General features: G+C 38.6%; 1 protein-coding gene across 3 annotated transcripts in view; it reads left to right on the top strand.

The window, feature by feature from the left end:
- The first annotated feature begins 4,326 nt into the window (after nucleotides 1-4,326).
- MTREX (Mtr4 exosome RNA helicase) overlaps nucleotides 4,327-23,721 on the top strand; it is a 44,931-nt gene continuing 25,536 nt past the window's right edge. For all 3 annotated transcript variants that reach the window (XR_005627505.1, XR_005627506.1, XM_039709630.1), the window contains exons 1-15: nucleotides 4,327-4,698; nucleotides 5,389-5,523; nucleotides 6,662-6,728; nucleotides 9,528-9,590; nucleotides 10,098-10,210; nucleotides 11,019-11,193; nucleotides 12,220-12,310; nucleotides 12,660-12,784; nucleotides 13,982-14,080; nucleotides 14,844-14,946; nucleotides 15,087-15,218; nucleotides 16,399-16,478; nucleotides 17,166-17,276; nucleotides 17,916-18,017; nucleotides 19,379-19,504. Coding sequence is in view for 1 of the 3 variants with exons in the window: in XM_039709630.1 (XP_039565564.1) it covers nucleotides 4,583-4,698; nucleotides 5,389-5,523; nucleotides 6,662-6,728; nucleotides 9,528-9,590; nucleotides 10,098-10,210; nucleotides 11,019-11,193; nucleotides 12,220-12,310; nucleotides 12,660-12,784; nucleotides 13,982-14,080; nucleotides 14,844-14,946; nucleotides 15,087-15,218; nucleotides 16,399-16,478; nucleotides 17,166-17,276; nucleotides 17,916-18,017; nucleotides 19,379-19,504 (1,638 nt within the window). In the remaining 2 variants the exon portion in view is untranslated. The remainder of the gene's footprint in view (nucleotides 4,699-5,388; nucleotides 5,524-6,661; nucleotides 6,729-9,527; nucleotides 9,591-10,097; nucleotides 10,211-11,018; nucleotides 11,194-12,219; nucleotides 12,311-12,659; nucleotides 12,785-13,981; nucleotides 14,081-14,843; nucleotides 14,947-15,086; nucleotides 15,219-16,398; nucleotides 16,479-17,165; nucleotides 17,277-17,915; nucleotides 18,018-19,378; nucleotides 19,505-23,721) is intronic.

The following is a 23,721-nucleotide window of genomic DNA, read 5'->3' on the forward strand; positions in this document are numbered from 1 at the left end:
GAGAATCTTTGTAAAGCCATGTATACATCCTACAAAAAAAAGAGCCAAAAAGATTAGGATTTAATTTAGCAATCTAATATAGGCTTTTAAAGTTCTATTTCCCACATATCAGAAAGCCAGTATTAAAGGGTAATAAACACTGTGCATTAATGTATCCAAAAATTAAGCAGAAAATTCTGTTTTGCAAAATTTATATTTTCTTTTTAAATATACACGCATAGGTATCAATAAATCTATATTCCTGCCTCTCTCTACACAATGTGTTTTCTAGCTAAGTAAAGACATACCTCCAATTTTCCAGGTAATAGAATAAAAACTGTAGGAAACCTAAAACATTCAGATCAAGTATTACTCCTCTATCTTGTATGAAAGCTCTTGATTTTAGTTCCTGAATCCATAAAAATGTGCCTTTCCTAATAAGCATGCTTCTTGATTTCAGTGACTAATCACTAATGTAACTCTGAAAAGCACTCTGTATTGGCTTGTACCGCACACAATTCAATTGTGTAATACACACAAGTGTAATATGACACTCGATAAAAATTACCAAATATAAACTACTCTAAATAAATAATGAAAAATAACAAAAATATGATTTTGAACTGTACCTGTAGTTTCTTTGCACTCAGTCTTTTGGAAATCATTCCTTTGTCCTCATTTTGGTTTTTATGATTATTAATCACATCAATAATCCTTTTCTCCAAATTACCATTTATTGTTACCTGCAAAGAAAAAATGAGTGGATACAAGGTAAACTTTGAAAGTTTTTATGACATGCATTTCATGACTCAGGACATAACAATGCAGAAATCTCTCTGCCATTCAAATTCCAATATTTCAAGCTTTCTGTAAGTGGCCTAAACATCTCTTACCAAAAGGACACTTTCTTCTGCAAGTTATATACTTTCATTTGAAATAAAAGAGTTCATTCCTTATTACCAAGAAAGCCCATTTACATTTAAAAGGAAATTCAGTATGTTAAAGGAAATACTTTAAGTAAATTAAAATTTTACAAAAAAAACCCAAGGCCTTTCTCCTCTGCTCATATAAAATAATTTGAACACCAAGATGCAATCTGTGATATCCTCCTTCCAAAACACCTTTAAAAACAAATTTAGTACAATACTTCAACTATTTGAAACTCTTCCAAAACATGAACCTATCTGCAGTTGCTGCTAAGTTTGCTATAGAAAATCTATATCCTTTCTCTGACAGGGACCAAGATCCATATGCAAAACAGAAGCCCAGACCTTACTCCTAAAATAGTTTTGCGTGCAAAGTATTATTTGCAAAAAAAAAACCAAAGACATTATTCTACCATGGTAATTTACCTCTACTACTTAAAGGACACTCAAAACCATGAACAAAAACCAAACTCTAAATGGTCAATTGTTTCATATATAAATGCAGTTTACATGCACAACCTAATACTGAAAAAGACCTGAAGAAATATTTACTCAGCTAAAGCAGTACTATGAAAATCAAAGTTGTTTTATGTAAAGATACTTGCCTTAAGAACAGATTTATCTAGATTTGTAGCAGCATTGGAATCTGTTGTTGAACCAAAACTGTAAGTTTTTGGACCTGCAAATTGCAAATAACCATCAATTACACAAAACCCACAGAGAACATTGTTTAACATAGCTAAAGCAGACCTAACATAACATCAGTTAGTGCAAACTATTACATTAACTTGCCAGAAACTTGCAATAATCAAGAAAGACCTCGAACCGCAAACTATTACATTAACTTGCAATAATCAAGAAAGACCTCGAACAAGGAATAGTGAAGAGGGCTATGGCAAAATATAAAATTCAAAGGGTATAATAAGAGGAAAGGGGATTGACTGCTCACTCTCTGAACACTGAAAAAGGATTGCCAAATAGGGAAGTAAATGGTAATTCCAAAACAAAATGAATGGCAGTTTCAAAATAAGCAAGGCTGTTGAGGATTTTTTTATTACAAAGTGCATAGCTATGTAACAGAACTCTTGGCCACTACAGCCATGGACAGTAGATATTTACTGAGGTCCGAGGCCAGAGAGAACAGCTTTGCAGTGAAGAAAACAATTTATATAGGAGAGCTTTGAAAGGAGCATTATATATGCTTCAGGGAGACCCCAAGCCACAGCTGGTGGAGTCTGTAAGAATACCCTAAAGCAGTATCACTACCTGTCTGATCTTTTCTTACCTAGGTATCTGCTCTTGTTCCCTACCTAGGAGGGAGCACTGGCTTACAGAAGCCTTTGGTCTGCTCTGGTCGTTCTTAAATATTTTTCATCGAATAGGCATTAAAAACAGCAAACCCTAATTCACAGAACTATTTATTGTCATTAGAATGACAACACACAGCTTGCTGTAGAATTCCAGGACTTTCAGAGCAGGCATACTGTCTGGTACTGCACAGGCAGAAAGAAACTGAGCAAGGCCACAGCTTCCACCACTCCGTGCTGCTCCAGAGGCACAGCTACCTCCCAGCAGGTGGGCTGGGCAGCTCATCCCGTCCATCACTTTCAGAGCAGGCATACTGTGTCTGGTACTGCACAGGCAGAAAGAAACTGAGCAAGGCCACAGCTTCCACCACTCCGTGCTGCTCCAGAGGCACAGCTACCTCCCAGCAGGTGGGCTGGGCAGCTCATCCCAGCTGGCCTGCCTGCACAACAGCTCTGGGAGAGCCTGCTTTGACATCAGACCAGGTTTTGGTAACTGCACTTCAGAAAAAGTACAGTGCCCTCTGATCAGGAGGTACAAACAGCTGTCAGCACTCGGGATCTACTCACTGGCACTCACCAGCGGGCTCCTTAAAATATACCAAATTAGCTTTCACTTACACTGACTGATTTTTCACCACAATACACAACCTGAGAGAGAAGCAGGATATTTTCTGAAGAGGACTGAGGACCATGGTTATTGCAGGAATGGAGGACACAAGAAATAGACTTAGTAGAGCCCACACTTGTAGACGCTGAATGCATTAATAGGTTCAGGAGGCTTATATCACCAGATTACAAGACTTCTTCTTAAATAGTGGGAATCTCAGATGCCCTGGCTATTGCATGATCTGCTCATATCTGCAACACAAGCTGTTCTAATGTTATATGGTATCTCAGTTACTTCTGGCAAAGCTGGCTTTTTGAAAATAGGGATCTCACAGTGCTTCAGAATAGCAGTTTTTCAGACTGCACTCAGAACAGCCATCCATCATCTTATCTAACACCACAGAAGTGCCTCTAGCCCATAACAGATCTTTCAAGACAGAAAAAATAATCCCAAAACCACATTATATTGATTTTGATAACAGACAAAACAAATACATCAGAAGTTCTGGGAAAGTGCCTTCCAAACACTTGCTTCACAGGAACTGCTGATAATCTAATAGTAAGACTTTCTGTAATTAAACTCAACACATCAACACCACCAGGACTTCTCTGCTCAGGGACATCCCTGACAGCAGAATCACAGAATAGCTGCAGTTGAAATGGACCGCCAGGGATCATCCAACCCGGGACGGCAGGATCATCTAGAGCACAGGACACAGGAATGAATCCAGGTGAGTTCTGCCAGTCCCCAGAGAGGGAGACTCTGTGACCTCCCTGGCAGCCTGTTCCAGCGCCCTGCCACGCTCGGTGTACAGGAGTTCTTCCTCCTCTGGAGGTGAAACTCGTCGTGTTACAGTCTGTGCCTACTGCTGCTCATTTCGGGCACCACTGAAGAGTCTCTCACCATCCTTTTAGCACGTATCTTTGAAATATTTGTACAGATTTATGTGGGCCCCTCTCAGTCTTCTCTGCACTGGCCCAGTTCCCTCAATCTCTCCTCATGAGGAGCCGCATCATCTTTGTGACCCTGCACTGGACCCTCATCGTTTTTCTTCTACGGAGGAGCCCACAGCTGGACACGGAAACCAGAGGCGGCCTCATCAGGGCCGAGCAGGCGGGAGCAGTCCCCTCCTCTGACCACTTAGACCGACACGGCGGGCTGCAGCCAGGCCTAACCACATCAGGAGAGCAGCAATTCCAGCTGCCTCTCCCGACGCTGGGAAAACCAACCCCAGTGGCCGGCCTCCCTTCGTAAGGCCGCCGTTCGCGGCAGCCGCTCCCTCAGGGGCTCCCTGAGGGCACTGCCCCCCCAGCCCGGGTACCCTTAGCCATGGTGCCCTCAGCCACGCACGGCACCGCAGGGCACGGCCGCTGCGGGGCTGGGCGGGCCGCGGTACCTTGTCTGGGGCGCGGCTCCCTGGCGGCGGGCGCGGGTCGCGGCGGGGCGCTGCGGCCGCCCGCCTCCCATTGGCCAGCGCCCCCCGCGCACGCGCGCGGGCCGCGCGGCCTGCGTCGGCTTTTCGCAGACCGCCTTCGAGCGGGGAAGCGCCGCGCCTGCGCCACGGGGGAGGCTGCGGAGGGGAGCGGCATCGGGACCGAGAGCCGGACTCAGAGAGAAATCGAGATCGGCATCGAGAACGGGCCGCTACCGGTGTCAAGGGCGGCGGGAGACCCCGTCGCCCCTCGGGGGGCGGGATCGGAAGCGCTCCTCTCGCGCTAAGTGCGCGGCCCTGCGCGGGGCATTGTGGGAGCGCGGCGGCTAAGATGGCGGAGGCGTTTGGGGATGAGCTCTTCAGCGTGTTCGAGGAGGACGCGGCCGCCGCTGCTTCTGGCGCCAAGAAGAGTAAAACGGGCGCCGCCGAGGGTGCCAGGAGGCCGGGGTAAGAGCCGGGCTGGGGCAGCAGTACCTGCGGTGCTCTGGCGGCGCGGTGAGGGCTGTCTGGCTGGGCCCGGCTTTTTCCGGCGTGTTTGAGCTACTGAGCCCCTCGGGACTTCGGGACTGTGTCAGTGTCTGAAGGGAGGGTCCTAAGAGGATACAGCTATGCTCTTCTTGGTTGTGCCGAGCAATTGCAAGAGGTATCAGGCCGAACTTGATGCACGGAAAGTTTCACCTGAAGAGGTTCCACGTGGGGAAGAACTTCTTAAGTGCGTAGGTGACCGTGCACTGGAACAGATTGCTCAGAGTTTGTGGAATCTCCCTTCGTGGACATGCTTAAGTCCCGTTTGGATGCGCTCCTGTGCAATGTGCTCTAGTGGAGTCCTGCTTGATCAGGGAGGTTGGGCCAGATGAGCTGCTGTGGTGGCTTCCAACCTGACCCATTCTGTAATTCTGTGACCCGCTTTTCCTGGATCCTTGGCTCTGAAGCTGTGGCCAGCTGGGGAGTGTGGGGACCTGGTGGCCAGCTTATCTGGGACCTGCTTTGAAATCCCGCTCCTGTTTTTGTGGGTCAAGTTACCTGGGTTGTTCCCAAAGTGCAGTGGGATCACAGCTGCCCTGAAGAGGATTTTTTTCTTGAAAATACATCAATGAATGAGGCAGATTTTAATTTTCTTGTGTGTTTGTGTTGCAGAAAACGATTGGAAGAAAAACCTTCAGTACCAGCAGCAATAGTCAAGCCAAAAAGGGAAGCTGAGATTGATAGTACTGAAAATGTCATTTTGGGAAAAAAACCAAAATTGGAAGATGCTTTATCAGAAGATGTTAAGTAAGTGCTCAGCTTAATGTGTAAGGTAGTCCTGGCAAGCTGCCTTGATTAGCCATGTGCCAGCTGGGAACAGCTGATAGGAAGGAGTTTTGCAGTGTTTTCCTGTAAAGATGAATTTGCACAAGTTTGATTTTCCTGTTAAAATTGTCTGTTTATTTAATTAATTAATTGTTTAAGTGAGAAAGGGCTCCCTGTGCAGCCTCAGCAGTGATGAAAGCTGGGTGTATTTAAAATAATACTGCACACCTGCAGGTCTTTGCAGTAGGAAATGTTAATGAATTTGTAGTTACTCATTTGAGTTGGTGACTCGTGGTCAAAGCCACTGTGTTGGTTTCACACAGAGCAGGAGATGAGCTGGAAGCATGGGGGGGGAAGCAGGCTTGGTGTGTACCATGACACTGAAAGACATAGTTGGGATACAGGAATAATAAATTGGCAATAAGACACACGAGGCTTTTGAGGCATGTAAGGTGGTAACTGGATTATCATTCAGTCTGTCGTATAACTTTTGTGAAGTTCAGTGTCAGATTTCTGTGAGAAGTTCATGAGAAGACTTCTCAAAACACTGTAAAGAGTAAGTGCATAGAAGCAAAACAGAACCAGAGCCAACGTTTTAGGTAATTTTCTGTGTTAGTGGTATCAGTAGAATGTATACATCAGGAATAAACAGTTTCAGAATAAACAGGAAAAGGACTCCAGTCCCTTCTCGTGACCATGAGAGAAGGAACTGGTAAAGAAAAGAGGAGCCTTGTCCTCAGGCAGGTGCTTGGGATGCTGCAAGCTGCTCTTTCTCTGTGTTGACTAGTAGCACAAGTACAGGTCTTGAATTTTGTTTCATTATATTTTGAAAAAAGTCCTCATTTAATCATAAAATTTTGTGAGTAAATGTGGCCCGGGTGCTGTTTTGTGGTGCAATTTTTGAGTCAAAAGCTAAAGTAGATTTATGTGGGAGCAAAATATTAGCTGCTTTGAGGCAGTAGTCCTGGTAGTAACACCTGCAGCCATCTGCACATGCCAAGACTGCACATCCTTTTTTTGGTACGGGGAGTGAAGCAGAGGTGAAATTTGACATGTTCACCTTCATAAAAAACCAGGATTTTTTAATACTTTTTGCCAATCCTAACTCGTGTCTTTTCAGTCTGACAGATCTGATGCCTCAAGTAAAGGTGCAGTCTGTGGAAACTGTTGAAGGCTGTACACATGAGGTGAGTGCAGTGAAAAAGCATATGAAAAATATAGACTTGTTACACCTAATTGTGTGTATCATTGCCAGTATAACAGTATTATTTATCCTTGCCATTATTATGTCACAGAGTTTTTTCAGTTGGAAAAGGCCTTTGAGAGCATTCAGTCCAACCATTAACCCAGCACTGCCAAGTCCTCCCCTAAACCTTGTCCCCAAGTGCCACATTTACACATCTCTGAAGTGGCTTTTGTGATGATAACCACTTTCCTGGGCAGCCTGGTGTTTTCTAATGTCCAGTCTCCCAATTCACAGTTTAAAGTCATTTCATGTTCTCATTTTGCTTGTTATCTCAGAGAAAAATCTGTCCTCCACCTGGGGATGCCTGCAGTGCTACTTAGAGTTGTGGCCCAAGGGCAGGACCTGGGACTTGACCTTGCTGAATTTAACACCATTGGTCTTTGCTCATTGATCCTGTCTGTCCTGATCCCTCTGCAAGGCTTTCCTGCACTCCAGCAGATACAGTATTTCATGCTCTATTTAAGACTGTGAAGAGTTTGAAGTTTCTATCTGACACTGAACATGCACAAAGTGCACTTGAAAAATTAGTAGGGTATCTTGCTAGGAGTTTCAATCATACTTAAAATAAAATGAGTGATAGTGAAAGAATTCATGGTAATGTTGATAGGTTTCTATATTTGTAAGGCACCAAGAACATTTGAGGAGAAAAACCTACCGGTTGGTTGTTGTGGTTTGGCCTGGAAGTGAGTTTTTAGAAAAGTCGTGGTCAAACCAATCAGTGGCCAGATTTGAAATTGGCACCTGGTGTGGCCTCTGGGGATTTGGATACGCCTCTGAGAACACACAGGGGTTAAAAGCAGAGCATTCGGAGAGAAACTCCCTCTTTGGAGTCTGACCTCCTCCCCCTGCCCAGCTGTGTCCTTTTAACTCTTACAGTATTGAAACAATAGAGGCTGTAAAAACACTCTGATCCTCCCCAGCTAAAGACTGAGAGGGGATGGAGGATGGGAAAGAAGAGAAGGTTTGAGTAGTTGAAGAAAATGCCAGCAAATGAGAGTGCCCTAGATGGAGGGGGTAGTTGGAGTGGCTTTGGCTGGACTTTTCTTTTACATAGCCACGGGCAAAACCAATTTCTTCCAATAATGCAGAGACTGCACCTTGGGGGAGGCAGTTGGCCAGAAGCCAAGAATGATAAGGCCACGAGGAGAGTTTAGAGGGAAAAGAGACTGATGGGGAGGGTGTGGTGGAGCCCTCTGTCTTCAGCAAAAGATCTCTGTTCCTGAGACCCAGGCCCCAGGGTAGTAAAAATATGTGGGGGACAAGCATCCCAGATGGTGAGAGAAGGCCACTTCTTGGAACTGTGCAATAAAGCATTCTTAAAAGGACCTGAGAAGCAGTTTGGATCCATGGACAGTGGTGAGAGCACTGGACATGGAAGGAAGATGGTCACCACGGCAGATTCTCTCCGGGCGGCTGCCACGTGTGACATGGAGGCACGGGAGGTTCCAACTGTGTTTCCTGGGGAGGCCCATGGTGCAAGATGGAGACTCCTCTCTCCTGATGAACTGGGGGGAGGTTCTGTGAAGGAGGGTATTGGACTGAGATTTGAATGTTAGAGGACTGGGGGGGGAGGAGTGTTTTGAGAGTGTTCCATTGTAGATTGTTGTGTGGGGTTTTTTTTTTTTCCTTATATTTCTGTGTTATAGATTATTAAAATGTTGTGTTTTTCCCTCCATCCCCAATTAAAAACCTGCTTTATTCTGTTTCCAGATCACATCTCACAGTAACCATTTTAAAAATATATCTTTCATAGAAGCCCTGATTTTATGCCAAAGTCTAACCATGACATTGGTAAAACAGGTTTCTCTTTGTAGTGTGATCAGTGCATTGAAGTATTCTGCTATTCTGGGTCAAGAATGAAAGACTTTCTTCTAAAGCTGATTACTGTTGAAAAATACATTTTGGTAAAAATGAAAAATTACATTTTTAAATGTACAGATTAATAAAAACTATGAGTTTTTAAATTGTGTTGATAAACAAATACGAATTATTGCTTTCTTAAATTAATGGTTTTTTGAATCATCCTGAATCCATATATGACTGTCAGAAGGAGTTTACATGAAAATCAAATATGTAAATTTTAACTTCCTTGTACTGTTACGGTCTTTTTATCTTCTGTGCTGTTTTCCAGAACTAGCTCAAGTTAATTAGGGTCACATTCAAGGGCTCTATATCATCAGACTTCCATAATGAGGGAACTGTATATATAGTTGCTGATCAGGGTTCTAAAGTTTGTGTGTGTCCAGTTCTTGTTATTTTGTGATGTCTGTTAAAGGTTTGCCATCACTTAGTAACTGAAAAGAGCTTATGTATTTCAAGTGAATAAATGCTAGATATTGGCCAGCAATGGGAATGTTATCAGTGTAATTGTAAATGGAGTATTGGTAAATACAGTGTATTTGGAAAGGGAATATTATCAGTATTAGTTCAGTAATTGCTTCCTATATCCACTGGCCAGAACACGATTGTGTCTTGGCTAAAAAGCTACTGTTTCAAGGCAGGTGAAGCAGTAATGTCTCACACAAAACAGTAGGGATATCAGGGAAGTGAGAGAAGCAGTGCTGCTTAGGTAGGAAAATGTAAAGATTGATTGAAAAACTCTTGAGAGGAAGGAATGAACATGGGCTTGTGGAAACAAAGTAACAGAAATTCAAATTTGTTTTCATAGTTTACATTGCCAGAAATGTCACTGCTGTGGACGTAAATCTGCAACTGGTTTTGTTTTAAATATCTTCAATAGGTTGCGCTTCCAGCAAATGAGGAATTCACAGGTCTGAAGCCAAGAACTGGAAAAGCTGCAAAAGTACGTGCCAGATCCCATTTATTTTTCTTTTTGTATGTGCTTTACATAGTAAGTGAGAGCAGAGGGAAGAATTATCTACTTTGTCAGTAAGATCTGTAAAAGCAGATCTGTCATAAATACAATTGATGTTTCTGTATTTAAAATTTGGTATAAAAGATTGTGGTTGAATGAGGTGGATAGGCTGTTATGATATTCTTTCTGTAACACCAGGCAGGGGCAGCATTCTTGTTCTCTTCCTAAACTGGTAAATGAGCAAAAATTCAGTCATCAGGGCAAGATTTTCATTTGCTGTGACATTAAGACATAAGCAAAGATCTTAGGTATGATATGAGATAAAAATACTTAAATACAAAGTCATTGCACAATAGTGGGTTAAAATCAGCAGAAACTGCAAGTGTCTGCAGGATCTAATTTCTGCCTCTAATTTGCACACTATGTCAGTCAGAAAAGTAGTTAAATATAAGTATCTCTTAAATTTCTGTAATGTTTTTGGTTTTTTTCTTCTAGGAATATCCATTTATTCTTGATGCCTTCCAGAGAGAAGCTATTCTTTGTGTAGATAATAACCAGTCTGTGCTGGTGTCAGCTCACACATCAGCTGGTAAAACTGTTTGTGCTGAGTAAGTACTTTTCTAACAGGCTCTAATGAAAGAACAGTGTGATGTTCCTTCTGTCATTTTCTTGAACCATCAGTAGCTGTTGTGTTGCAATTTCTTGATTCAGTCCACCAGTGTTAGAATTGAATTGGCTATTCTTGAATTTAAAAATTATATCTTCCGTCATTTAGTGAGTAGTGAAAGGCTTAATTTGTGTTTAAGCTTTTATTTTTAAACTGTCAAGCTGTTCCTGTATAGATTGAAATGGAAGTTTCTTCAATACAGATTTTTGTAAATCTGCTAAAAAAAACCACCTTTGTTTTCTAGCTCCTGGCTAGAAGAAGTAAGGACTTCTGTGGAGCTTTTTTGTTGTTAGAAGCAGTAGTTTGATTTAGTCAGCAACTTCTCTGTCAGGGTTTGGTTCAGACCTGAACCTTTGGTTCACTTTTCAGAAGTGAAATGTACATGGCATGTACGTGAAATGTATAGAAGTGAAATTGGAGCATGGGTTCAAATAATAATAGTTTTGTTGTGACGCAGTTACAGTTTTTTAATTAAACTACATGTATTCTTGTTTCCGTAAAAATCAGCTACCTTGGTGTTTAAAGATTTTTCACTCTGCAGAGATGTATATGTAGTTGCACTGAACTTAATAATCTGGATAGGAAATTCTAGATGTATTAGAGCATGGATTCATATGCTGTCTGTGATTCTCTTGGTGTTCTGAATTGCACAATTAATTTTGTTCTTAAGCAAAGTAATACGCTCTGTCTTCTTGACAGCTGTTAGTTTGGATATTGCAGCAGTTAATATGGATATTGTTCAAATACAGGTACGCAATTGCCCTAGCTTTGAGGGAAAAGCAGCGTGTGATATTTACAAGTCCAATTAAAGCTTTGAGTAATCAGAAGTACCGTGAGATGTATGAAGAATTCCAGGATGTTGGTTTGATGACTGGGGATGTTACCATTAATCCTACGGCTTCTTGTTTGGTAATGACAACTGAGGTAAGACAGACATTAATTCTTGATTGGTGTTTTCTTCTACCCATGGGGAGATCTAATTTTAAAAGGATCGGGGAGATCTAATTTTAAAAGATTAAAGTGGCCTAATTAGGGTTGAAAATGTTCTAAAGTTCATTATTACTCATTTGAATGTTTTAACTTTGGTTATTTAAAAAGTTTGGTAAATCTCTGTGAATTTACACCTTTACAGTTGAGTTTACTTATTCAACTGTAGTAAATTGAACTACAGTTCAATTTACATTTGAACTGTAAGTCAGGAACTTCTGATTCTAATGTAGAGAAAGTCAGAATTCAGTTTTTTGAGTGTTCAAGACAACAACTATTCTGTAGATGTAAAATGCTGAAAGTCAGATTTCCTAAATCCCATAGTCAGTATTTTGTTCTAGAAAGGCAAAATAAGGGCAAAATCATTGAAGGGTAGCTGAGTTGTTCACAGTAGGTGCTAGAACTCAAGGAATAGGTAGCTTTTCACCTTTGTTAACAAAGTAATTTTTTTAGAGCTTTGTCTTATTTCTGTTGTAGAAATGCAGCCATGGGTTGAAATTTTCCTCTTTTTGCCTTTACCTCAAAGGAACAGGCATAACATTGGTAGGGAAATATTAAAGAGGTTGAATGATTTGATTTCTGACAAAAGATTTCCTCTTAATCACAGCAAGGTTATCTATTAGGATGAAGTAAAAAGAGATCTTGGCAGAAGTACATCTGTAGAGCTGTAACAATTACCTGACAGTGGAAGCTTGGAGAAATACTTTGTCTCATTCTTTCATATTCCTTTCAGAGAAACCTGTTTTTCTCAATCTTGAGATTGTTAGATTAGAATGAACTTGGAAAGCATCTCAAACCCTATCTTTAAATGCTTTTATTTTTTTTTCAAAATATGATTTCGTATATCCACGTAAAAGCGAAGAAAAAATTCTTGCAGTTTCTTACTAATGTCCATGTAACATGACTGTTGTAACATGATTGGTATTTCATGTGGAGGGACTCAACATTTACTTCTTTTTCTAGATCTTGAGAAGTATGCTTTACAGAGGTTCTGAGGTTATGCGTGAAGTCGCATGGGTTATTTTTGATGAAATTCACTACATGAGAGATACAGGTATCCTATATATACTATTTTTCTTTTCACATCTTTGTATATTTTCCCCAAGAACAATTTCTTCTTCTTTTGAAGAATTAAGTCTAATTTCTCCTGGTAAAATCTGTCCTCTTTTTGTATAAATAATTCATAACTTGTTTTCTACTGAATTTACATAATTATATGTTGCAGTTTGTATTTTCTTCACCAAACCAGAAACTGCTTTGATACATTTGATGTACCCCACTTGTGTAGAGAAGATTTGTTTTGTTTTTCATCTTATTTTGTTTTTAAGCATGCTGTTCTTTGGCTTCAGGAATGAGAAATTGCTTTGATCACATACATTTCCCATATGCTGTTTTATTTTCAGAACGTGGTGTGGTTTGGGAAGAGACTATTATTTTGCTTCCTGATAATGTACATTATGTGTTCCTTTCTGCAACTATTCCAAATGCCCGTCAGTTTGCTGAATGGATCTGCCATCTTCACAAACAGGTAATATTTCCAGTATGCTGTACCTCTGTGCCTTTTCTCTTGTGGCTTAATACTGTCTGTTTGGTTGATAACTGGGCCTCTGAGTATCTTTTTTAGTCATTTTATTGCTTATAGATGATAGTATAGATCATTCTTGGCTTCTGTAGCTGTATTTCTACTTTTGCAGGTATACTGGCTGTTGCTTCTGAACGGCAACATTAGAACTATTTCTTAATGTTTATTTTCCGCAATTATTTAGGCACCTGCCTGATGTCAGCAAACATTATGCATTATGAAATACAGTGAACATGCAGTGATTTTCTGAGGGCTGATAGACAAGAGGTCATTAGGTGACCCTCCTCCCTCAGCTAAGGAGCTCTGTAAAAGGCCATGTAAAAATCAAATGCAAATCGTAAATCCATGGGAAATACTATATATGCTTGCAAGCAAATGAGAGAAGTGTTACTTAAGAAATTTAGCCTGTCCTGTAACCTTTAGCTTTTAAATTCTATTCTGTTTTTTTCTGAGACATGCATTTATAGCAAGGACTTTGTGAATTAGAACTGGGGAATTTGTTATCAACAGGAGATTGGTCCAATTTAAAAAATAGTCTAGAGATTGATTCTTATGTTTGTAATGAAGGGATATAGTATAAAAAATGTCTATTTAAGTTTGGCACAAAGCCTTGACTTTGTGTTGGGGACTGTTAGATTGTGGGGTTTTTAAATGCAGATTTATGTAATATTTAATGTTTTAAAGGAAGTGTTTTGGTTTTTTCTCCTAAACAAACTTTCTTAATGCATCAAAACCTTGAATGCTCATGATGGTCTACTGTGAGTCTTTCTTAGGTGTTTCAGTAATGCTTCAGGCTTTTTCTACAAAATACAAATTAAGAGGTTTTCCTTTGATTTAGAAGATGTTAATATTTCAAATCTGCCTAGTAATGCTGAAAGAAATACTGGCTGTCTTTACTTTTTTTGTTCATGAGAAAAAATTTTTGTAGCCAACTAGTGTTCTGAAACATTTGCAAACTTTCATTTTCTTAAGCATTGTCATTAGTACAAAATCCATATTCAAGAAAGGTTATCTTCGTTTCTGAAAGCTGTACTTTCTGGTTTTTAGAAGGTTGTATTTTAATAGTAATGTATTGAGTTTTCCATCATGCAAGCAATATTACAATGTGATTATGAAATATTTATGTGAATTCTTTCTTTATAGCCTTGCCATGTGATTTACACTGACTATCGACCTACTCCACTGCAGCATTATATATTTCCAGCAGGAGGAGATGGACTGCATTTGGTTGTTGATGAAAATGTAAGGAATGCTCAGTTTGTCTGAAATATTGTTTTCTTGACCTTACCGTGAAAAGCTTGAGCTCTTGCAAAATTTGGATAGGATCTATAAAGGATGTTTTTGTTAAAATTAAGTACAAGTGAGTAATGATGATCTCTGAATTGCTTTTAAATTTTTGGAGTCTTACACAAGAAATTGGTTTTATTATCTAATGTCATGCAATCAGCTGAGTAATGCTTCCCTGAGATGTCTTAAGTGCCCACATCCTTGTTTGTTTTCTAAAACGCATGCTGCTTTCTGTAAATCTGCAAAGTAGTTGAAGTTCCTTGTACTGTTTCTTGCTCAAAAGAAAACATAGTGGCATGTAAATTTGACTTTAGTCAAGGAACAAAATATTTTTGTTTCTTTAGGTGTTTTTGAACTAAAAACTTGTTTAAAATTTATTATTAGATCACTCAGCAGTTACTAATGCCATTAACAGTAATGCTGCACTTGAAGATGTGCCTTCATTGGTCAGTGTAGTTTTGTGTGTACATTCCTAAAAGTCAGTTTTAGTACTGTGTAATTCAGCGGGTTTGGCATGTCAGGTAGAGTGGTGGATAGAACAATGAGCATTAACTTCAGAGGCACACCAGTGCAATTCTGAGCTGTGAAACTGACCTAGTAAACTCTTTTGATAGCTTATGCATAGTTTCTGTCCTTTTACTTGTGTATATGTGGGGTAATGGTATTTTTAAGTGGGCTGTGTAAGTAACTATTTACAAAGTTTGTGTTTTACATCTAGGGAGATTTCAGAGAAGATAATTTTAATACAGCAATGCAAGTGCTTAGAGATGCCGGAGACTTAGCAAAAGGGGATCAGAAAGGCAGGAAAGGAGGAACAAAAGGTGAGTTTGAGCCCATTCTGAGGTAATTTTTGGTATGGATTTTTTCCAAAGTTCTGTGCAAGTTGTGCTTGTGTCTCAATTACTCCATAAGATACTTTTTGTTGTAGAATTTAATTTAAATTAATGTAATATTTCTGCAGGTCCTTCAAATGTTTTTAAGATTGTGAAGATGATCATGGAAAGGAATTTCCAACCTGTGATTATTTTTAGCTTCAGTAAGAAAGACTGTGAAGCCTATGCACTTCAGATGACAAAGTTAGATTTCAATACAGGTATGGATAAATCCAGTAGAATTCTATTCACAGATTCAGTTTGATGTGAAATATTACTTTTCCTGTTGAACATTTTGTGTAAAACCAAAATGGAAATACATACTGCTTTTTTCGTTTATTATGCTGGTACCTTGAGCTGTATTCAGTAGGAAGGTATTGGTGCACAGAGTACTTGGTCATCACAGTGTTGAACTGTTCTTCGATTTTAAACTCTATTTCTTGCTCCAGTATGCTGTTTATTGTAATAACACAAGAATTCCTAGAAGATTCTGTCTGTAATGGGAGAAGACTGATCATAAAAAAGTATTTCCCAAAATTTTCATATTATATTCGTTAGAAAAATAATATACTCGCAAAGTCCAAACAGCTGTATAACAAACCACTAGACTGTTCTTTCTCGCCATGCAATCCAGTTTTCTTTATTGCCTTCTTCCCCTTGCTTCTCAAAGTAAAAAACAAAAGGTAAACAAAGAAGAGTGTTTTCATCTTGGCTAAGACCAAGCTTTGCAAATTAGAAGCTCATTGCTTCTTGGAAATCTAGAGTTTTAACAAAAATAAGGAATTTGTTGTAAATAAATGTACTGTTTCATGTTTGTGAGCTGTTCAAGGTTCTTGCCTGCTTATTTGCTCCAGTCTTTGCACATTTTGGGTTGGTGTGGCAGAATAATGCAGGTGTTTCTGTCAGAAAATTTAAAGATATGTTTAAATGCAGAGGTGCATTTTCATGTTTTCTTCAGAAGCACACCTTTGAATGTGTATTCTTTATATTTATACTACTTAGTGGTAAGGATGTAAACTTTAAGAGTTAACAGGAAGGAGCCCCTATATCCATGCAGACATGGGCTAGTAGGTAGAAAAGGAACAGGGGAGGTTTAAGAAATAGACAAGGGAGGACATGAGACTGATAAATCCTAAGCTTGGAAGTGGCTGATGTTTGGAGTGTTCTGAAAGATTTGTTCTAGTTTTCTTTTTCCTGTCTGCTTCTGATTACCATCTGGCTCCTCTGGGCTTATTGAAGTCTTGATTGCCTGACCAAGTGTGGGTGGTTTTGTGTAGACTTCACGGTATTCCACTCAGTTTGTATTGTACACTTATGTAAATATTAGAATGTGATACCACTTTATTTACATCTGGTATTAGCCTTCTGCATTTTGTAATAACTTGAAAATTACCTTCTTAGATGAAGAAAAAAAAATGGTTGAAGAAGTCTTCAATAATGCAATTGATTGTCTCTCAGATGAAGACAAAAAGCTTCCTCAGGTGAGTGGAGATTGAAAAGGGTTCTTGTGAATAGAGCTGAATTGCTGCTGTCCTGTTTTCTGCAACTTGTGAAGTTGTGGATGTTGTGTAGGGGGTACAGAAATTATAAAACTGGCCAGTCTCATTAATCTCCCCAGGTTTTAGTATCTCCTGCATTGCTTTTTGTCGTTATGAAAGAGGTGATAAGGATTCCTTTCAGTTGCAATTCCAACAGATGATGTATGTCAGAATTAACAGTGGAGTTCCTACCCCTTGTTTTATTTTTTCTAATTGTGTTGAAATAATATAATTTCAACATAAAATTATGTTGAAGTAAACATGAGAGTTTATAAAGAGGTATAGACCTGGTTTAAAAAGTCTGGAAATGGTTCAAGTGGGAGTGCAGTATGCACTTACCAGTTATTGATTGCTGAGGCTTTCACAAAGTTGCAGTGCATTGATGCGTCTGCAATCTAATTTATTGTATAATGCCTAAGCATAGTGATGTTTTCCCATCTTTACAGAGGAAAAATACAAGCTTCCAAGCAGAATATGACAAGATTGAAGCGGTAGTTATTTTATTTTAAATGGGGAAAATCGCTAATTTTAAATTACATGAACACTAAGGGCAGTGTTGTGGCTTTCCATACAACTTTTAGTAACAAATGCTAAAATTTGTTTGCTGGTCTTCTGTATGTTTCTTTCCAGGTTGAACATGTGCTTCCCCTTCTGAAGCGAGGAATTGGTATTCATCATGGTGGTTTGCTTCCTATCTTAAAAGAAACCATAGAAATTCTTTTCTCAGAGGGCCTAATAAAGGTATTTACCTTCAAAATCTGTAGTTTGTTTTGAGTATGTGGCTGGTAATCCTGAAAATCTAAGTACGCCTTAGCTCAGAGTGCATGCTAGTATTACAATGGATATCTGCACAAAAGCTGTAGTTTTAAGTGTTTTATTTACAAGTATTTGAACTTTCAGTGTCTAACATAAATAATTTATTCAACTATTTTATGTTACATCTTTCTCCTATAAATGACTGTGGACATTTACCAAGCTGATTGTTGGTTGCACTAAGGACAAATACTCAGAAAAATATAACCTAAGGTGAAAGTTGTGGTGGCTTTTTTGGATAGCTAACTCTTGTTTTCTTCTTGCAAACTTGAATCTTGATATTAATTACTATTATTGATTAATACAGTTTGCACTCTATTATGTTTTCTTTTGTAGTTTTTCACATGGACCCATCTATTTAGTTTTTTTGCTTTCTCAGGAGAAATAATGAAAGGCAGAAAAATTGTTTTGGTTCAGATTTTAAGTATTGAATTTGCCTGTGTTCCCTGTATTGACTGTAGAGATATATTAAAATCCAGAGAGGTTTTGTGTAGCAATCTCTGGCTATTTTCATGTTTGCTTGAGATCCTCTTTTTTTGCTTAGTTAACTTCAGTCTGTTTATTTAGGCCTTATTTGCAACAGAGACCTTTGCTATGGGAATTAATATGCCAGCCAGAACTGTGCTGTTTACAAGTGCCAGTAAATTTGATGGAAAAGATTTCCGATGGGTAAGTGATAGAGAGGTTCTATAGAATAACTGAATTATTTAAACCTTATTAGGATTAAATTTACTCTTAATGTGTTCAGCTCAATGTAGTAGAAAATATGTTTTCTTTCAAAAATCTGCTTATCTTATCCATTCATTGTTAATGCACAGATTTCAGAAGACAACATTCCTCAGATTATCCATGAGATTGTTTAATAGATACATCAAAAGGGAACCAAATACAGGTTAGCGGCACACACTGGACTAGACTAGGACTTCTGCAAACCTTTTCCAAAACTGTAATACCCAGGTATTTTATTCAATATCGGAGAACTCTGGAGAATAAATGGGCTTCATATCCTACTATAGTGATCACTAATTTTGACAGACCCAAGAAAAAAGGTCATTGACCTTGGGAAGAGTGTTATTTTCTTACAGTAGGATTTTTTGCCTAATTATAAAATTTTAGACATTAAAACTTGGTATGTGGTTTACTTAAAATAAAAATGAGGCATTGCAAATCATCACAGCAAAGCTTTATAAGAGCCAGGGCTCATCCTTCAAAGGTGAGAAGATTGTTGTGAATGGGACAAGTGACTTCACCTATGCAAGTTACAAAGTAAACATAAATCTTCAATCTTAGTTTAGGCTGTTCAGTTTCGCTATTCATTTTGATTGTGTGTCTGTAAGATATGTATAAGAATGGGTTCACTTTGAGATAGAAGAAATGTGGAACTTCTCTAATTATTTAGCACAGTTTTCTTAAGTAGTTTATAAAATCTGATCTAGAGTGAAACCTCGGGAGTTGTTGAGAATGCAGTTCCACAGATGACAAAATGCTTGTTTTTTAACTTGCTGAGACATAGGTGGTAACCAGTTGTAGCTGCCTCTTGTCCATGTCCCAGTTGTTTATAACTCTTCAATTTCACAGTTAGGAAGCATAAAAATACTCCTTTTGCAAGTATCATGTACTAATGTTACTCTTGAATAATCTGAATTAAATGATGCATTATTTTAAGATGATTGAGATGCATTATCACTAAGGTGTAGATCTGTTGTATCTCCACCATGCTCAGCAACCCTCCATTATAAAAGACATTTGTAAAATGGTTCTTGTGCTTATTAAAATGATGCCCCATGATACAGAGCTGTAAGAGCATTAGGTAGCTTTTACTGCTGACTTACATTGTTCATAGTCACGGATTTATATTGTTGTTTCATGATAAGTATGACTAATCAAGTCAATCTGTGATAATTCTTTGATAACTTAGATAACTCTTCTTTTTGTACATCATTCACTTACTGTACAATTGTAATCAGAACAGTACGAGTTCCTGCAATTTTCTTGATGTTTGTTAATTTCTTTTTCTCATTTTATTGTAGATATCCTCAGGTGAATACATTCAAATGTCAGGTCGTGCAGGACGCCGAGGTATGGATGACAGAGGAATAGTAATTCTTATGGTTGATGAAAAAATGAGTCCAACCATTGGCAAGCAGCTTTTGAAGGTAGGAGACACGTTATTTTGTTTCTGTTCCCCCTGAAGATTATGCTCACTTGAGTAATGTTATATGGCAAATTATTCCCGTTAGGCAAGAAGATAATGCAGGTAGAAGATGACAACTCCTAGAAGTAGCTTTTAGTGAATTCTCGTAGGAGTTTCTATTGTGAAACAAAGTCAGAAGACTAATATCATCTTTATTTCTACAAAAGCAGTATCATCCTTTATATAAAAGGGCTATCAGGCAGGACAAGTAGAACTCTGTGCTGTTTTCCTAGTGATAGCACTACTACTGTAGTATTCTGTTTCTTGCTGACTGCCATCAGTTTAAGGGTTATGGTGAGCTAGGAAAAGGTTTCAGCTTTCACAAGAGTTACTAAATTATTGGTTCTGTGATGAAATGAAACTTTGTTGTTGGACTGTCAGTGTGATAGATGAAATGGACATGGTCATGCAAAAAAATTATGTACATAGAATGAAGATTAGTGAAGTGGCTGTCAGTGTCCAAATTTCTATGGAGAAATTGACAGTTCTTGCAGAAAATATTGAAGTTTGGAAATGAAGAGGTTGAAAAAATCACTCATGGTTGAGATGGTCATTAAAACAGGACTTCCCCAAACACTAATGGGAGTTACTACAGATTATCACACCAATACCCTCTTGCTTTATGATTTGAGTATGAAATACTGTACTCATTATACTTCTATTTAAATTCCATGGCAAAAATAACCACAAAGAAATACCTGTTGTATGATTGCCTGTTTTAGGCTGCTTACATTAATTGTGCAGACATGCTAAAATTGAAAACTTGGGGAGTTACGCTGCACTCCATTGAGGAGCTTGTAGTCTTGGTGCAAGTATCAGGTCATTTGTGTTGAAACAGCATTTACAGTGTTACTAGACTTAGTATAAATTGTGGGAATAATCTCAAATCAGCATCAAGTTTTGTTAACAAAAGGCATGGAGTTGTTGCCAAAAAAAAAGGAGATGCCAGTGTTTTTTCTCAGCCAAATTAAGAACAAGGGGAAAAGTACCTATGTGGCTGCTGTTAATTATGCTGATATAGATTCTTTGTTGTGTGTCTTGATCTGTCAGTGCTACCTGTTAATCTATATTATAGTATATCCAAAAATATGTACATTACATGCACCTTTTGTACATCAAGAAGGTAGTATTTACCTCCTTAAAGTCAGAATTTTCATGAATGTTGCATTATGGCTAACTACCCAGAAATCAGTAAAACAAATTTTAGAAATATTCATGGTATAATAGCATTAAGTTTTGTGTTAATTTCTTAGTCTTGATTTGATTTGTGTTTTGTCAGGGGAATGCACATATATTTATTTCTTTACATGCACTCTTAATGCGTGTGTACATCTCTGAGATGTATGAAGACTTTTTTAACTGGGTTTTTGTCAGTTGTTAAGACTGTTGAAGAAAACAGATGTAATTTTGTTTCACACTTACTTTTAGCTGAAAAATAAAGAGAATATGCAAAATGAGAGAAACAAAAGAGAATCCTTATAAATAATATTTATAAAAAGTCACCAAAAGGGTTAATTCATATGGAATAATGGCTTAAGGAAAAAATGGTATTTCAAGTATTTATCTTCATACTTTAAATGAAGATAAATTTAGAGATTTAGAGGTATAGAACTCAATCTGAATGAATTAAGACAGAGGAAGAAGAAGCACTTCACTGAATCAACAAGACCTTTGATTTTTCCTCCTTTTGAATTATAAGGAAATAGATGGGAAAAATAATTGCTTTTGCTTTCTATGTTAGATCTTGCTTCTCCTCCACTGATCTAAATGAATTCATGTATTTAATTAATTTTTGATACTACTTAACTTGTAAACAAAGATTGACTTAGAATTTTCTGAAAAAGGTCAGAAGTGGCTAAAATGAAGATATTGATCTTTCTGTAGCTTCTGTAACTATTTAGCCAATTGCTATATAGGCAGTAAGAGTAACCTTTTATGAAATGAGCAGTACAGCACAAAAAAACCCCCTTCTTATTTTTGTTCTTAAATACAAAGCATCTAGAGGAAATTCCATGTCTAACAGGCCAAGAAAATCAATACAGACTAAAAGTTACACAATATACATTATCTAATTTATACAATATTTACAATTCTTAGTCATCATTAAGTATGTTGCAATTAGATTTTCTGTACTGGTGGTATTTGTTGGTAGTAAGATCATGGTCCTGCCTAGTGGTAGTATTCTGCTTTCAGGATAAGCTAAAGATTTATAGGAAAAACTCCAGAAGAAATAAATTAGCCTTCTTGAAAATGATAGAACATTTACATAGAACATTTTTGTCATAGCTCTTCAACCCTAATGTGGGGGTGTCTGGTCCAAACCATTTCCTGAACACTAGAGCAAAACATCTAGGAATCCTGCTGTCAGCTGCCTCCTGCTGTGGTCGGTGAAGTGAGAGCTTTGAGCGAATTGTTACCAGCAGCACTGCTGCAGCTGTGCTGTTTGGCTGTGGCGCTGTTCATTGCGACATTGTGTACAGTACTCCACACTTAGATTCAGCATTCCATTCTTAGATGGAGTTCTTACAAGGGAGTTTTGTAAATATTTATTAAACTCAGTAATGTACATTTGTCTTCTGCAGTGCAACTAGGTTTCTTTGTTTATCCTTAGCATATACTGGACCACTAAATAGTTAGTAAACTGGTGATTTGCATGAATCTGTAAACTCAAATGCTTACAAGACTATTGGGGCAGTTTTCTGAAGATGGTAAATTATAATTGTACATTTGCACGATAAAAAGAAGTATTCTATTGGAAATTTTTTTTGTTTCCTGTCTTAATATCTATTTTTCCTTACTTACAAGCTGTTTAGGTAGGAAGTTATTGTGCTAGTTTAGGTAGGAAGTATAAAGCTTTTTTGTGATGCTAGATAGCCTTTGAAACCGGAGCATCTCTCCAGCTGGAACTTGGCCATGCTACAAGGATGCGTTCCTAGAGAGAGAGTTGAGTTACTCAGCAGTGGTAATTTGTTATGTCTCTAAAAGACAAAAATCTTGAGCATAAGATTCTAACATAATCTCTACTTATGTTACCAGAATGGATGATTGTACTGTGAAAATGTGGTACCTAAGTAGGTTTTTGAACTTTGAATTTGAGCCTATCAGTGCATTGCATTTACTTACTCCATCACAGGAGGAGACAGACTGAAAAATTCAAAGAAAACATAAAATCATCAAGGTTGCAAGAGACCTTTAAGATCACCAAGTCCAACTGTCAACCCACCTTTTACCAGTGCAAGCCCTAAACCACATTACCCAGTGCCAGATCCAGGTACTTCTAAAACACATCGAGGGATGGTGACTCCAACATCTCCCTGGACAACCTGACCAGTGCCTGACCACCTTAACAGTGAAAAAATTGTTTCTAATATCTAATCTGAATGTCCCCTGTCTCAGTTTAAGGCCATTTCCTTAGGTCTTCTCCCTGTAGGCACAGTAGAAGATACCGGACTTCAACTTACAACCTCCTTTCAGACAGCCTCCTTTTCCCCTTGTAGAGAGCAGTGAGGATTCCCCTGAGCCTCCACTTCTCAAGGATAAACACACCCAACTCTCTCAGATGTTTCTCCTAAGACAGGATCTCTAGATGCTGCATGAGCCTTGTTGTCCTTCTCTGGACATGGTCCAGCACTTCAAAGTCCTTTTTGAGGTGAGGGGCTCAGAACTGAGCACAGGACTCTGAGGTGTAACTTCATCAATGCCAATCCTTTCCCCAGCCCTGCTAGTTACTATTTCTGATACAGGAATGCAGTTGTCTGTCAAGGTAAAAAATACTTCAATATGCTTTCTTGTCTTTTGTATATGGAACATGAAGTGCCTCAGTGCCAAGCTGTAGGAGATACTCCACTAGCTACTTCTAGTTCCTTGGCAGGGCCTTCATTTTATAGAGCTGGCTGTACTGACCTTATTTGGCCTGTATGCTGCTGTGTTAGAAGTCTCGTTGCATTTTATTTTAATTCTTAAATTGTTTTATTGTACCAGGCAAATGAGCTTGACAGCAGTTCAGACAGTCCAGTTGTTTTCTCTGCAAACATCAGCTTAGCATGCCATCTTAATTATGCTGTGGTACTTTGGTTTAACTCAGAAGTTACTTCTGGGGGGGAAAAAATGCCTCAGGAGTTGAGAAATTTACCAAATCCTGTATCAGGAGAGAAATAATTCACCTGGAAGTAGGCATTA

Source organism: Passer montanus, unplaced genomic scaffold (genome assembly GCF_014805655.1).
Source record: "Passer montanus isolate IOZ18808 unplaced genomic scaffold, ASM1480565v1 scaffold22, whole genome shotgun sequence".
Lineage (NCBI taxonomy): Eukaryota > Metazoa > Chordata > Aves > Passeriformes > Passeridae > Passer > Passer montanus.